This window comes from Nanorana parkeri, unplaced genomic scaffold (assembly GCF_000935625.1).
Source record: "Nanorana parkeri isolate BGI_ZX_2015 unplaced genomic scaffold, ASM93562v1 scaffold811, whole genome shotgun sequence".
Classification (NCBI taxonomy): domain Eukaryota; kingdom Metazoa; phylum Chordata; class Amphibia; order Anura; family Dicroglossidae; genus Nanorana; species Nanorana parkeri.
The window spans coordinates 263,326-279,022 of record NW_017307079.1 but is presented as its reverse complement, the minus strand read 5'-3'; the positions used below and the strand labels follow the sequence as shown (position 1 = coordinate 279,022).

Here is a 15,697-nt window from a genome sequence, read left to right as displayed (position 1 = left end):
TCTATCCTATCTATCTATCTATCTATCTATCTATCTATCTATCTATCTATCTATCTATCTATCTATCTATCTATCTATCTATCTGTGTGTCTATGTATCTGTCTGTGGAAGTGAATATTTGCTATCAGCATCTGGTATCATGTATAGTATTTGCTCACAGTGTATGTTTTCACCTGTATACTTATCTTTGCCCATTTAAAAATATTGCAGAAAATGGCGACACAAGGTACAGAGCAGACTGAAACTTGGATTACTACCGTCATCATGAGTAGTATTCTCAAGGTATTGCTGATTGTCCCTGAACACTATGAGGTGTATTTATAAGCATTTATCAGAGCCATTCACCCTGCAAATATCTGTGAATGTTTGTTTTGTGCAAACATGTATGTGGTTAGTATATTTTCTTTTCAGGTCGAATTTAATATTTGGAAAATACCACATTATGGCCACTAGATGGAGCTGATGAGCATAGGAAATAAGTACTTATTCCCTAGAAATAGATCCCTGTGCATCACATTCGATGCTAGTACACAAATACACTGTTACAAGGTATTGGGTCCAAATCAAATACTTTCGGACTATGCCACAATAGTGATACTGACACAGTGGTGTCAACTTGGGGAGAAGATGCACTGTCAAAAAAGTGGGTGTGGTTTATTTGATTAAGGGGTGTGGTTTTCCAAGAAACTCAAATAATCGCTCCAATCACCTTACAAATATTTCCCCATGCAAACAATAATAATGATAACAACAATAATGTAATTTTATTGTAATACCCAACATGTCTGAAAGTACGGAGCTTACCAAATCCTCTTCACAAGATAAACACTCCACCCGTCACCAACATCCACGTACAAAGCCAGACTTTCAACATCCAGACAGTGAGTGACTTGATAGGTCTGCCCCTTATAGCTTCCATATTACACTGCATCCCCTGCCCTCGTAGCCCCCACATTACATTGCACCCCCTTCATAGCCCTAAATATTATCCTGCACTCCTCTCATGGATGCCCACATTACACTGTACCCCCATAGCCCACTACAAACCACATGCCCCCTAATGAGACATAATGAGGCATAATGAGGCACCATAGCATGCACACTGCCCCTCACATGTACCTGGTGAACTGCTCATCAGGCAGCTCTTCTCTCTTACCCCGCTCCCCATTTTGTCGATCACATGTCCCTTCACTAGCTAAGGATCAACCCTTGAGAGGAAAATGTCAGCCCTCCCTACCTTTTCGGGGTCCACCTCAGACCTCTGGGGGTCAGGGGGGGTACTACACAGACCCTTCACCTGCCTACAATTGTCTCTTAAAGGGTCCTTGATAACCCAAAAAAAACTGTACAATATAAATTGCAGCTAGATGGACATTTAGTTACTTTCTGGTGTGATAAGTATGTAGTTCCTCTTGCAGGATCATGAGGTAGCAACATCCTTACAAAGCCAACAGCACAAAGTGCGTTTTTCAGAATCTGTGCAAAGTGGATCTGTAATTTTTCCGCTCTCTGGTAAGTAACAATAGCTGTATCAAAGGTGGGTCTCAATGTGATGCTTCTCTTTCTCCATCTTCGGCCTTTTCCTGCCTTCGGTGCCATTGTACTGCTACATAAAAACTCGTATAAGAAAAAGGCCTGGAATTCTTTAGCTTGCCATTCAATTTTCTCAATAAATTCATAGCAGTCCAGAGAAATTCCCATAATAGCAGGTAGATTCTACCTCAGTTACCATTAATTACTGGCCAACCTGGGGCCTACCCCTGGTGTTCATCTCAGGCGAGGAGCAAGTACCAGCCTAGGATTGTCATGAAAGCAATGTTTTAAATTTTCATGAAGGTCCATATTAAAGTTGGAAAGAAAGTAGGTACCCCTGCACTCTTTACAGCTTCTCCGGCCCAAATCACAATAATGGTGCTCGTAGTGATAATCACGGATGGCGCTGTGCACATCAACCAGTAGAAAGCAGGAATCACCAGCACTCGATAAGTAATATTCAAATAGTAACGTCCATTTAATCGGACAAATCATCACATCACACTAACCAACGTTTCGGGGCCACGCAGGGTCCCTTCATCAGGGCAGTAATGTGACCCATTGCCCCCATGTTCATTGTGCTGATAATGGCTAGTAATAATCAAGTGCTAAAGGCAGCATTTAGGGAGTTTTTAAGGCGTAGCTAAAACCAACAGGGTTCCACTGTAAAATCTGAACTGTATCCAAACAAATATAAGGATAGCGGCTTAATCATAGACTCTGATTGAGCACATGTTGGGGTAAAATGCAGAAGAGATGTCCTTCTTGATGTTTCCTCATATGCCTATTTGAAACAATAAAGAAGGTGCATATTCATTTTGGAGTGCTGCTATCCATTTATTTGATAATTAGCAGAGGTGAGCTGGGCTGGCACCCATCAAGCAGATAAAGGTAGACCGGTCTGGAGCAGCACTGCTTCTGGATTGATATCACTGAACTGGGTCCACTTGTGTCTTAAGTAACTTTTCAGACTGTTGTCCTTATGTTAAATGAGAACTATGAGGTGAGTGCTTTTCACAGGTCGGCTCAGTAGATCGGGAGGTGAGCGAACACATACCGGCGTTCGCTCACCTCTCGATCCTATCACGCCTCTCTGCCGTGACAGGGGAGGGGCTGGATTCCCCCCGCTCCGATCCTCCAGCGCTGACTGGCGGAATGGATGGGGGGGGGGGTACAGCTGGCTCTGGCTCTAGATAGGCAGAGCCAGCTGTCAGTCACACAGCTGGGCGGATCCCGGCACAATTGTCGGGATCCGCTTCAGCTGTGGCGTCTCAGTATACCGCGAGCTGTAGCTCGCGGTATACTGAGCTTAGGGTAACGGGAGGACGCTACTTTGTGTCCTCCCATTACCCTAAGGAGAACTATGGGGAAAAGCCTTAACCCCATAGTTCTCCTTTAAGCTCATGGGTACCAGTTTTCAATGATATAAGGCTCTGTTTCCTTTTAAAGAAAGTGTTGAGAATAACCAGCCCCTCAAGTAAGCTGTACATATTGCAAGGGGTTTAGCAAAGTGTATTGCAGATACCCAACTTTTCCTGAACTCTCACAGGAAGGTTTGGTTTCAAGGAATAGACTTTTAGATTTAATAGTCAGAATTACAAAGTCAGAGTCGCTGCAGATTACACATGTTGTACCACATTCAATTACTAAATGACTTGGGTAGTAGTTCTAAAGTGGATTTTTAAATAATTCTACCATAGTCTCAATCCCCAGATCATAAAACAGGAAAACAGATTGAATATATATAGTTGAGTAACAGATCAAATATGTCTATACATAAATATTCTGGATAGATTTTATATTTATATATTAGATTTTTAATATTTATATGTTTTTCATTTAATCTGTGACTCAGGTTAATGAATGGAAATGTCTACGTTCTGTTCATAAAGAAATTGTGCTCAGACATTCCGTTTCATACTAATGTGGTTAGGCCAATGTGCTTTGTTAAATATAATACTATGTACTATGATGATATTCTCAGTGGGAGATTCAATCTCTCATTTTAATTACATACACATACGCAGTGCAAAGATCTAGTTTCCCCAGTCAACTGAACATTTTCTTTGATATGTTTTCTAAAGATAACTTACCACTTTATACCCTCCGAGCTGATTTGCATTGTAGCAAAATGGCAATTACGGTCCATAAATAGTAATTCTGCAGCTTTCTTGTTCCAGTGTTTCACTGTAATCTATGCAATGTTGGTTACAAATGTTCAGATGCTTGAAAGAACTGAAAGCACTTACAGGGCATGTTCATTTTTTTAATACAGATATCGATTGAAGAACTGTTTTCTTTCACCTCATGTCTCTGCTAAAGTGATATTAAAGTCAAAAGGTTTTTAGCTATTTCAAATGGGTGCTGCTCCTTGATGTTTAAAGTTTGAGCTTCCTGCAGAATCAGCTGGTCCCCTGAGGACTGGCCCTGATATCCTGTTGTAGGGTGGCTCCTTTCCCTTGCAGGGTCCTATGGAGCCACCCTTGTGTGTGTGCTAGTTAGATGTGTGTGTCTCCACAAATGCAGCAAGGCAAATCACTCCCCTGCTCCACGCTCTCCTCTTCTACTCCCTTCTCCAAGTTAGTATATGGACAGCTGCTGGAGATTGCTCTGTCCCTTGTGATTTTGTACTGGACGCCTGAAAGCGTTTGATGCAGCTGTTCGGAAATATGATGATTGTAAGTGCTTGGGCAAAAATGTAAAGCAATACTTTGATGGCAGTGGCGGAACAATCTCAAAAGCGACCCAGGCGGCCGCTATGGGGCACAGGGGGGCCCGGCCAGGACATCCCCCTGATGCTGTGTGGGCCGCCTGGGTCGCTAAGGCATCACAGGCTGGTGGCTGTCGCTGCCGACTGAGAGGAAGAACACGCTGCTGTTCAGGTCACTGTTAACCTGTCAGTGGACTGTGCAGCGACGCGTTCCTCCTCACAGCTGCTGCTGAGTCAGTGACAGCCACCAGCAGATGAGGAGGAGACTGGGCCCAGCGTCGGCGGCGAAGGAGGAAGCGGGCCCGGTGATGGAGGAGGCGGGGCCAAGCAACGGAGGAGAGTGATTGGGGCTAACAGGTAAGAGGGTTTGACCAACCTACCTTGAGACCCTGTAGAGCCCACCATAGAATGTCTATGGTGGGCTCTGTAGGGTCATTCTCAAGTGGGTTGTTTGGGATATCAGGTGGGCGTAACTAGAAATCACAGGTCCCCATACTAAATTTTGCTAAGGGGCCCTGTATTTGTAAGAGTATTTGATGTGGATTCATTATCGCAAAAAAGAGAGTTTAATACTACGTAAGCCTAATAATTGCTTGACTATCATGCCACCGTCACTGATCTGGAACAAGCATGCTGTAAATAAAGTCAGTACACTAAGAAAGGAATTAACGCTGAGAATCTCCATAACTGCCAGGCTGCAAGTATTTTCAAAAGGAGAGGTCAGCAATAAAAACAGAGGATTTTTTGTGTCTCATAAGACTTGAAAGGTAACAAAATACATTATTTCAAAATCATTTTGCTGGCCATACAGTGTTCGTTCAAACATTTTCCAACTGGCTCCTTCGATCTGCTGATCAAGGGATGCTGGCCGGAATGCTGCTGACAGTGGCACCCGATGTGTACATTTTAGCTGGTTCATGAAGATTAATGGAAGGGAACTCCATGCAATCCTCAAATTTGTGCCAAGAAACCCAGATTTACAGCACAAGCTCTGGAGATCTGTGTTCGAGGAAGCCATTGACTGGAATTCATGAATTTACCATGAAAGACACCATTATTATTGCTATTTGTATACAATCCCTAGATATTCTGTATTGTATGTACTACAAGACACTTCCCTTTTATATTTACAATGTATTTTTCACTTCCCTGTGTGTTAAGGAATTGCCTTCTTGTTGGCAAATGCTCAGGAACTATTTGATACACCCGGTGAAGTGGTGCATGATAGAATACAGAAGTTTATATCTGTTCATCGAAACAGCTTCTTAGTAATAGTGGCAGCTCTCCATGGACCAGAGGAATGGGACCTAATGTTCAGAATTCAGCTGAGGTATAGATTTACATTTCAAATCACTTTCCATTAGCTGCATTGCTTATAAACATCTGAGTGCATTCATTTGTGATGTGTGTGGATTTGTAGATAATTATAAACCATCTAAGGGTAATTTTACCCATATCAGTCTACAGGGCCTCATACATAGAATCCATGTCCACAAACACATTTATATACACATGTACAGTCATATGCAGACATCTGGGCATCTTTGGTCAAATGATATGTTATGTTGAGTTGCTCAAAGAAAAGAAGTTGACAATTATTCGATTCAGGAGGCAGTCTGCCCAATCGAGAAGCCAGCAGGAAATTTTTAGGAGCCAGCTAGAGAAAAACTTAAAAGTTAGACACCAGCTGTCATTTGTAAGGCGCATTAGCTATCTGGCCAGCCCTGGTTTACACAACCATTACAGAAAAAGTGGGAGCAGAAATGATGGGGAAAGTAAATAGTTAATGAGCCCTCAGAAGCAGAGCATGAGGCTGGATTTACATCAGCAGCTTCTGAGCCACCTAAGCACAGTACTGCATCTGCACCAGAGAGCTGAATGAGGGCTTCCCACACGGGTCTCATCTCCCCAAGACTGATTGGCAAGAGATATTTGCTTACACCCAAATGGACCCAACACAATACTCACCCACTGCCAACTAGGACGCATACACCTTACTTCAGATCCCTCACTTTCAAAATAAAAGATCAGGTTCCAGAGGGGGGAAATTTTGTGATAACAAGCACATTCAATAGCCGGAGGGTCTCATGGTTTTAAAATCACATATCAATACTGGGAGCCATGCTTTCTTTTATTAAGACACCTGTGTGCAAACATTTGGTCAAAGTACCATGAGGGGAATTTATCAAAACTGGAGTGCACAAAATCTGAAGCAGCTGTGCATGACGACCAATCAGCTTCTCTCTTTCATTTTCAAATCTTAACTAAACAAACTGGAGAGAAGCTGATTGGTTGCCGTGCACAGATGCTCCAGATTGTGCCTGCTCCAGTTTTGATAAATTCCCCTCCATGTGTCTGCCACTGTTATCACTGGGTGAGTATCATAGCTGGTTCCAGCATGCTTGAGTGAGGATAGGGCAGGTATCTTCTGCCGTCGTGCTGGAATAATGTCATCCCCAGCTACCATTTTCTCAGTCATTGTACAAATGTTACCTTTCCATGGCACTACATTTTGTGAGGGCTCAATCACACCAGCTGTGGTGACTGGCATCTTTCCACACTGGACCGACACCAGTTAACACACGGACACGCATGTTATTTTGCATGCAGCCCGTTCACACCACATGCTGTATTTTCTTTGCAGTGCACTGGATGATGCAGGAGGTCACTGCACCACAGTGTATGACTTGAAGGAGCTGTAGTAGTGAGTAGGCCAAATTAAGTAGCTAAACCACTGCCTACTCTGCTGCTGCTCTCCAACCACATTACTATTTACCAACCACAGACACCCCTGCTACAAAAGTTTATTGGTTAATGCCTGACAATTAAAAGAAAGGATTTCCTATTCCAAAGCACTTCCAAGACATATTCATTACCTGTGGCTTTGATGTTAGGGAAAGTCCAAGGAGACATAAATCCATCTCATTTCCCTGAAGAGGCAGATGCGCCATTGGATACTTGCCATACATAAGCTTAGTAGTGACATCATTTATATGATGAATAAAAGAGAGGCTGTCTGGCACAAACCATTCTTTACATTTAGCTCCATCGCTATCTGAAGTCTGATCATCAACCTGTTATAACTTACATTTTCTTATTTATCTATTTGCAGATTCCTTGGAAGTAATTTGCGAATAATTCCTGCGCACAATAATGCAGATGTTGTTAAAAGCATGTTAACAGTGACAAAGGCAAGTATGTCATATATTGTTTTTTCCATTGTTTGATTAGTAGGCTAACCCTGCTGTGTACGGAGGCCCATTCTGGATTCCCTTTCATGTATATAAAGGAGCCCATCCAGCCTTGCAGTCCTGCGAGTACCTGCAATCACAGTTGTTCCTTGCTGATAAAAACTGTAGGCTGGATTCACACCTATGCGTTGCAGCAACACTCTAATGAATTACATGGATGGCACTTTGCACGGTGGCATTCATTAAGAATTAGCACACCAACGCATAACAGAAAACTGCAGTGCACCACAAATCACATGCTGTACTTGGTTATAAAAAGAGAGCAGGTCCAGTTTTTCATCGGTTGCTATGTGTTGGTAACCCAGAAAATGAACCATAAGAGAGTTGAAAGGTGTTTAGGGGGCCTTAATTCTGGCTATGTTACATCATTTCATTGAATCATATCATTTCAAATAAGAAAGGTCTACGTGATCACATTCCAACATTAGGAGATTTGTTAGAACTAACGGGCATATATTTAGGGCTGTCTTTAATATTGATTGGACCCTGGGCTAACATCTTCTTGGGCCCCCCATCCCTACCCTCACTGCACCCCCTACACGCCCAGTCCCCACCATGCAATGCATAGCAGATAGGAGGTGACATCAGAGGGAGACGTGACCCCGCATGAAATGTAGCGTGGTCACGCTATGCACTGTATGGCAGGGGCAGAGCAACAGTATGCAATGCTTAGTGAACAGAATGGTGCGGCGGCTCAGTCGGCAGCTGCTTTGGGCCCTACAACAATGACTGGGCCTCGGGCAACTGCCCCTTTTGCCCTGCGTTAAAGATGGCCCTGCATATATTAACAGTTTCACAGAGAAGTGCTTACGCATAACGCTTAATACCACCTCAGTTGTTTTATTGAATGGCATCACTTAATACGAGACTAACACATATTAACGTGTGTATGTGTGTCTCATACATCAGCAGATTATTATCTACCAGCATGTTATATCTAGGCCTTATGGTAAGGCTTCCCCAAGATAGGATGCCCCAGCTCCTGGCAGATCAGCATCTAGTAGCCAGGCTGCCCTTCAAGAACAAAACATTACAAACAGATCTTAATGGAGATCTAATTCCTCATTAAATTCCATTGAATTTGGCAATACATTGTGTTCTAAATGAATGCAATTTTTATAAATCAAATTCTTTTTACCTTTTTTTTCCCCCGCATCTGATGCTAATCTCCTGCAGCCTCCTTGCTAGTTCCTGTCAACGCATTCCAGCATCTGTTACATGTCCTGTCTCAATACAGGTTTACTGATAATAACACTGGAGCATGCCAGTGGAATGTGCGTCGGGATGGCCGCTTGCAGTCTCCATTGGGAAAGTATGTGGCAGGGTGACGGCACACAATAAAAACTGGAGGCAGGGACAGAGCATTTTCACCCTATAACAGGCATTGCCTGAACAAGACCATCATGATAGGGTCACCGGGTATTATTTTAATGAAAGCTGCACATTCATTACTTTTGTATTTATATGAACATGATAAAGCTTATAGGAAATGTTAGCGATTGGGGTTTTCATATACTTTAAGAACAACACCAGGCAAAATATTTAGTGACCCTTCCACAGGGGCTACCCCCGCACTGCAAGGGTTAACGGCTCTTTTTAATCTACGGGTTAAAATAAAAAAAACTTATACTCACCCGATCCTCCAAGGCTTACTCTGAGACTAGTCCTTCCAGCATCCCTCCGCTGCCGTGGTCTAAGGTCCTTGAGTCATCACGTTCTATACACATGTATAGGATGTGAGCATGCCAAGGGATGCAGTGGTGGAGGGAGCACTGTCACAGCCGGACCTTCTCCGAAGTTCGGATGAGTATAACTTTTTTTTTTTTAATTCAGTTCCTAGATGAAAAGGAGCAGTTAACCCTTGCAGTGTGGGGACTGCCCCACTGCAAGGGTTGATACATTGCTGGAGTTGTTCTTTAAGCAGGTAGACAGCTTGGATGAAGAACAGAAGCCCTGGGCAGGGCTGTTCCCTGTGTATGCTATTCATGTTATTCTTTGGCTAGAGTATACATAGAAAAAAAACATACTTGACTCATTGTGCTGACTCTTCACAGGCCACATGCAAACCTCACATTGAAAACATACTGGACAAGCTTCTGCAGGCTAAGATGTATATTGTGGAAAACAGTCCAGTGTGGAAAACTCTCGAGCAGATATGATGCCGCGGCTCATCGAAAGTGTCTCATTACCTGTCGTAATTCTTTGAATTTGTTTAAATGCGTTTCATTCATTTTCTAGTTGTTAATATGTCCATGTTATGTCAGATGGATTTACATCAGCAACATCATTCCTGTAACATTCACCACCAGCTTAGCTAGAGGTCAGTAAACACTGCATCTCCCTTATGTAGTTGTACAGCAAATTCAGTGCGATTGTCTTATTTCATTGCACAATAGAGAATATATCTTTCTGCAGCTTATGCTGCAATCATGTGGTGTCAGAAAATGGGAAATACAAGGTTCTGTATTTTCCACAAGAATGTCCTCACAACTGAGCGGGGAAGATGCTTCCTGATTTATCCAAGTTGTAATGTCACAATTCCCTTTAATGAGCCCCTCCACCAATGTAAGAAATTGCAGCTAGAGGCAGAAAAACTCAGTTACCTGCAGTGTTGCTGTTTGCTTACATCACAGCCCTATCCCCCCCTGGGAGTGTCTAATTACTGTCTTTGCCGGCCCAGCTCCTCTGCCCCTCTCTACATAACCGTTACTGTAGCTGTCGGAGGAGGAGGAGTGTAAGGGAATACCATGGAGTGTATGGATATTCAGATATCAAGTACCAAACTAGGTACAAGTAGAGGTGCACAGAAATGAAAATTTCAAAACCGAAAATGTATAAAAGAAATGTCAGGCCGAAACCGAAAATGTTTTTTTTTTTTCTAACCTTTTTAAAATATATATATTTTTTTCTTTATTGTTGGGGGCTTCAGGGAAATATTAGGGGTCTGGACCGATCCCTCATATTTCCCTTTTAAAATAGAAAAAAGGGATTGAGAACACTTTTTCTGCAGCCCCTGTTATAAATGAATGGGAAACCTCTATACTGAGTGTTCCTGTTCATTCATAACTTGTGGAGATAGTATGTTTACCATGTCCACAATCATGAATGAACAGGAAGTGATGTAGATCACTTCCCATTCATTCATAATTGGGGACACTGTAAATAATTGTGGAGATAGTATGTTTACTAACACTGAGCGATCACTGACTGCTTGCACCCGCTCTCCATCCTGACTGGCTGTCACAGGAGGCTGAGCGGGTAGGTGTGGAAGAGCTCAGCCTCCTGTGACAGATCAGGAGAGCGGGCGTTGTGGGGGTAGAGACGCCTGTCAGCTGTCGTAGGAGGCCGGCGGTGCAGAGGAGGAGTCACCCGTCAGAGGAGATCGAACTCTCCTCCCCGCACCGCTCGTTCAGCCTCCTTTGACAGCCAGTCAGGATGGAGAGTGGGAGCAAGCAGTCAGTGATCGCTGAGTGTTTGTAAATTTATTGTGTAGATAGTATGTTTACTGTGACAGAGAGAGCGGCGGTGTGGGGGTGGAGACAGCTGTCCCACACCGCCGCTCTCCTAGTCTGTCACAGGAGGCTGAGTGGTGCAGGAGGAGAGACCCCAGCCGCTCACAGTGCTCCCCCCCCCGCACCGCCTGGCCTCCTGTGACAGTTTCTCTCCTCACTGGGACACAGAGCAGCGCCCAGCGGGGAGTAGAGAAAGCAGGGATGCACGGCACTTTCGGCTGACGAAATTTCGGTGCATCCCTAGGTACAAGTACAGATACTTTACCAGCTCCTAGACTAGACTAGAGAAAAACGTAAAAGTTACCGTGTTTCCGCGAAAATAAGACACTGTCTTATTTCGTGCAAAAAAAATATTACAGAAATCCCTGAAGATAGTGCTAGGTCTTACTTTCGGGGAAACACGGTAGGAGGCAGCTCTCATTTTTAAGGAGCATTCAGAGCTCCTGGGATTTGTGCATTCCCGTTTTAATGTATGTAATGTTTAATTTTTTGAGTGATGCACCGATACCATTTTTTCAAGTACTGATACTTGTCCAAGTACCCACAGATACAAGTACGGATACATTTTTGTTTATTGCCATGTGACAGTTTTTCTAAAACAATACAGACTAATGATTTCAGGACAGTGGTGGAGCGCCAGAGCCAGGTCCCAGCTGCAACTGGTACTGGAACATCCTTAATAGAATGTCACTTTAGTCTACTGGGGCTGCTGACATCACATCCAAGATGGTGGTGCCCAGCAACAGTCTCAGGTCTTTTGGATGTCTACACAAGGGAGGCAATAGCATGCACTGACTTTAGATGAATCTTACATAATAACGCATATTTAATGAAAAAACGTTTTAAAAACTTGGACAAGTATAGTGAAAATCAGCTGAATCTTCATCTTATAAAATTTTTAATGCCTAAGAGTTGATGATAAATACAGAACAGAACAAGTTAAACATCTTTGCTTGACCCAATTTTCTCCTCTGGCGCAGATTTTAGTTTCACTTCAATGAGCTCCTCGACTCTGGCTAGGACACTTTCCATTAAATCAAATGTGAAAAGAGCTGACTGTAGAACCTAAAACGTCAAAAACAGTTAATGTTGTTTAGATATGCATAATGACACCATACAACGCAGGGCACAATATAGAACATAGTGATCACAACCAGGCAGCTGCACACAGCTAGAGGTCTACAAAAACAAAATATTGCGTACCTGAAGCTGCATTGCAGGAGTCATGTCAGGCAACTTGGTCCCTCCAGCGCTCACAGAACAAAGGGTTTTAGAATGCGGCCCTGTAATACACAGCATTCATCATAAATACATCAGCCAGAGGTGTCACAGGAGAAGATCATCTTCTAGCACACTGAATGCAAACTGCTTCTGGAAAGGGAAAAGAGATTAGCAGTACCCTATTAAGGTGTACGAGTTATGACATGACGTCTCTCTGCTGCAGCTGATCTCTGGGCAGCACAAACTTTATATAGAAATATCCCTTTCCTTCTACAGAAAATTAATCCTAACACATTTCTTCAATGCCTGGCTTCCGAATAGAGATATTTATCTCTTCAGAGAGTCAATGGCGGTCCTGCAGGCAGGCATAAAGGTGAATTGGTGGGTGGTAACGGGGGAGCAGAACACTCCCCTGTCATTGCTGCATTATCAGTGTGGCACACCTTGAAGGGGAGATGGGCAGAGGGGGATGGAGCTGAGTGAAGGGGGGGTTAAAGCAAAACTCCGGGCAAACATGTTCTTAACCCTTGCAGTGGGGCTACCCCTGCACAAAAAAAAGAAGAGGTTATACTCACCCCAATCCTTGGAGCCGACAGACTCGTCATTGGATCCTCTCTACCCCTACGCTGCAGCGGTCTAAGAATCCTTCAGTCATCAGATTCTATGCACAGAGTATAAGGCGTGAGGATGCCGAGGGGCATGCTATTGCTGCAGTGGAGAAGACAGGCTTTAGGGACTGGAGTAGCAGCCAGCCAGCTCTGTGGGTAGCCCCGCGGCAAGGGTTAAGAACATTTTTGCCCGAAGTTCTGCTTTAACTCCCCTTCACTCAGTTCCATCTCCCTCTGTCCATCTCCACTTCAATGTGTTGCACACTGATAATACAACGATGACAGGGGAGTTTTCTGCTCCCCTGTGACCACCCACCAATTCACCTTCATGCCTGCCCACCGTTCTCTCTTCTCACTGTGCCTTCTGCTTTATGTAAACATCTCCAGCATTTAAAAGTGAGATCCTGCTACAGCACACAGCGCTGATGTCATCACGCAGTATGGGGATTGCTTACAGCTACATATGGGGGGTAAGATGACGGGCCAGCATAGTGACAGCAGGCTGAGGTGACCGGTACCCACAAAAGGGAGTAGGTGTCTGCATGCTGTGAGAAGGCAAGCTCTGAAGCCTCTTGGGGAAGAGTGGAACATACTGTGAAGAAATGAATGGCTAATACAGATAACAAGAGCTTGCAGTTAAATCATCCAAGTTATGTTATGTCCCCTGAGTCCAGCTTTAAGCAACAGAACTAGAACACCTCCCTGCCCCCAGCCTGTGACCAGACAGTGATGGAGAAACAACAGACTGCTGAGCTCATCTCTCTCTTCTCTACTCCTGTCAGTATGTTCCTTGTTAATGCATTTGCATGCAAGGCACCTGGTTAGCCCCCGAGTGCTGCTGTACAAAGGGCTGAAATCAAGTAAAATTGCACTGAAAAAGAAATTATTGATTTTTCTTTCTTTGTTTTCCAATAAACACATAATGCCATCTGGTTTTTCTTTAAATATATGTCTAGAGTTGAAATCTAACCTTTTTCTCATAATAAATGTATCTTCCCAAAGCATATAGGTGAATAATAATAATATTAATAATTAAAATAAATATTATTATTATGATGATATCAGGGCTTCAAATGGCTCCATGTTCTGCTCTACTCTATGGACACCTCATTGAAATGCACAGTTCTCACCAGCCTCCAGCTTCCTGTACTTTAAGGTGTGATAATCTGTTACAATACCTTAAAAATGGATAAATAAATGTGTGTATAGGAATGCTTTTAGGAAATCACTAAAAAATATATTATCAATTCATGGAAAAAAAAAACAGAAACCCCAGGACTCACCATAATGAACATACCACACACATTATACTTCATTGAGTCGCATGAAATGACCGGATGACTTCATTCTCACCTTTCTTTTTCTCATTTGTGTTTTTTACTTCTGCTTCATAATGAGCTCTGGACATGCTAAGCCCGGTGTGAAGAGGCCTCAAGAACTGCGCTTCAATTTTATGTAGTTCTGTCCATACTCCAGTCTGGTCAATTCCAAAAACATAAAGTAACCGATCAATATATTTTTTTTTAATGATGAGAATGATTTGATTAGACATACAGTCACTTCAGTGTTTGCCATAAAGCCATTGTGGACCAACAAGTATCGGGATTTACGATTTGTGTTCATTTATTGCCAAATAAGCTAGCAATCTATAGACTTTTGTGGGAATCGCCAGCAGTTGTACAGGATCTTAAAGCGGAACTTAAGTCTGCAGTATTTAGCTGCCCTCTAGTAATACCGCATTATGTCCACTAGATAGAACAGGAAATAAATTCTTGTTTCCTCAGCTCCATCTAGTGGCCATAATGCTGTATTACATTACATTCAACCTGAAAAGATAATATACTAAGAACGTTTGTTTTTGCCTCTATTCACACAGAACAAAGGTTTCCAGAGATTTGCAGGGTGAATGGCTGTTTGAATTGTTTATAAACAGGCCCCATAATATGCGTCTTCTGCAATAACAAGCCTTCATGCTTGCAATGAAGTAAAGTTCCACTTTAAAGTAAATGTATGAAGGCTGCAGTTTCTGACCTCTCTTTGAGAAAGTGTTAGTTGCCTGTCTTTAGAAGCTTCTAAACCCCCTGACCCGAAACAAATATGAAGATAATTTAATTTGTTTTCACTTCCTGCATGGTTATTCTGGGTCCTAAACTTAGAAAATACTAAAGCCGGAGAATGCAGGCAACTAGACACATGGAATACAATACAGATACAAACATTTATTTGGCACCTGTAAACTGGTACTGCAAAACATATTTGATGAATAGGCTGTTTAAAGCCTCTTTCCTGTGAACAGACCAGGCCGTATACACAACCCACTGACAAGTCAGCAGGGACTGCAGCAAGATTGGTATCATTCCCTGAGCCAGCCATAGGTATACCCACCCACTCTGAGGTCTACCTATGGACACAGCATGGACTAAGGATAAGAGTAGTGGTGCTGGGAGGCTGGAAGCAGTGAAGAAATCCCACAGTGTAGGGTGCCATTATTTGGCTAAAAAGATACTTATTAATGCTCTAGGTGCACGATTGACTGGCTACAAGTACAAGAATATTACTTACTTCATTTATGAATTCATCATCCTTGATAACCAAGTACCTCAGAAGGTTGAGAGAAGCCATAATTCTGCATGAGAAAACAGAAATGAAAGATGAACTGCAGGCAAAAAAAAAACCTTTCATTACAATATATAACTGAATAGCCAACAAAAGACATAAATCTACTTTGTGCACACCAAATGCCTTAGCACAGCCAGTTATTACCTTGTTAAAGTACCAGTGACATCATCACTGTGCTGCACAGCTTACTTACAGCAGCATGGAGGAAGTTTGAATCTTAAAGCTGAACTCTAGACTTTACAA

General features: G+C 42.9%; 2 protein-coding genes across 2 annotated transcripts in view; one reads left to right on the top strand and one right to left on the bottom strand.

The window, feature by feature from the left end:
- Positions 1-213: 213 nt before the first annotated feature.
- On the top strand, positions 214-9,653 carry CUNH1orf146 (chromosome unknown C1orf146 homolog). Its single transcript, XM_018565084.1, has 5 exons — positions 214-282; positions 1,419-1,512; positions 5,405-5,573; positions 7,356-7,434; positions 9,549-9,653. Exons 1-5 carry the CDS (start codon positions 214-216, stop codon positions 9,651-9,653), a joined length of 516 nt encoding a protein of 171 aa, XP_018420586.1.
- A 2,169-nt stretch (positions 9,654-11,822) lies between these two features.
- Positions 11,823-15,697, bottom strand: part of GLMN (glomulin, FKBP associated protein) — a 46,173-nt gene continuing 42,298 nt past the window's right edge. The window contains exons 16-19 of the mRNA XM_018565079.1: positions 15,398-15,461; positions 14,189-14,312; positions 12,210-12,289; positions 11,823-12,071 (exon numbers count right to left, since the gene is read on the bottom strand). Of these exons, the coding sequence (XP_018420581.1) occupies positions 11,946-12,071; positions 12,210-12,289; positions 14,189-14,312; positions 15,398-15,461 (394 nt within the window). The 3' untranslated portion in view covers positions 11,823-11,945. The remainder of the gene's footprint in view (positions 12,072-12,209; positions 12,290-14,188; positions 14,313-15,397; positions 15,462-15,697) is intronic.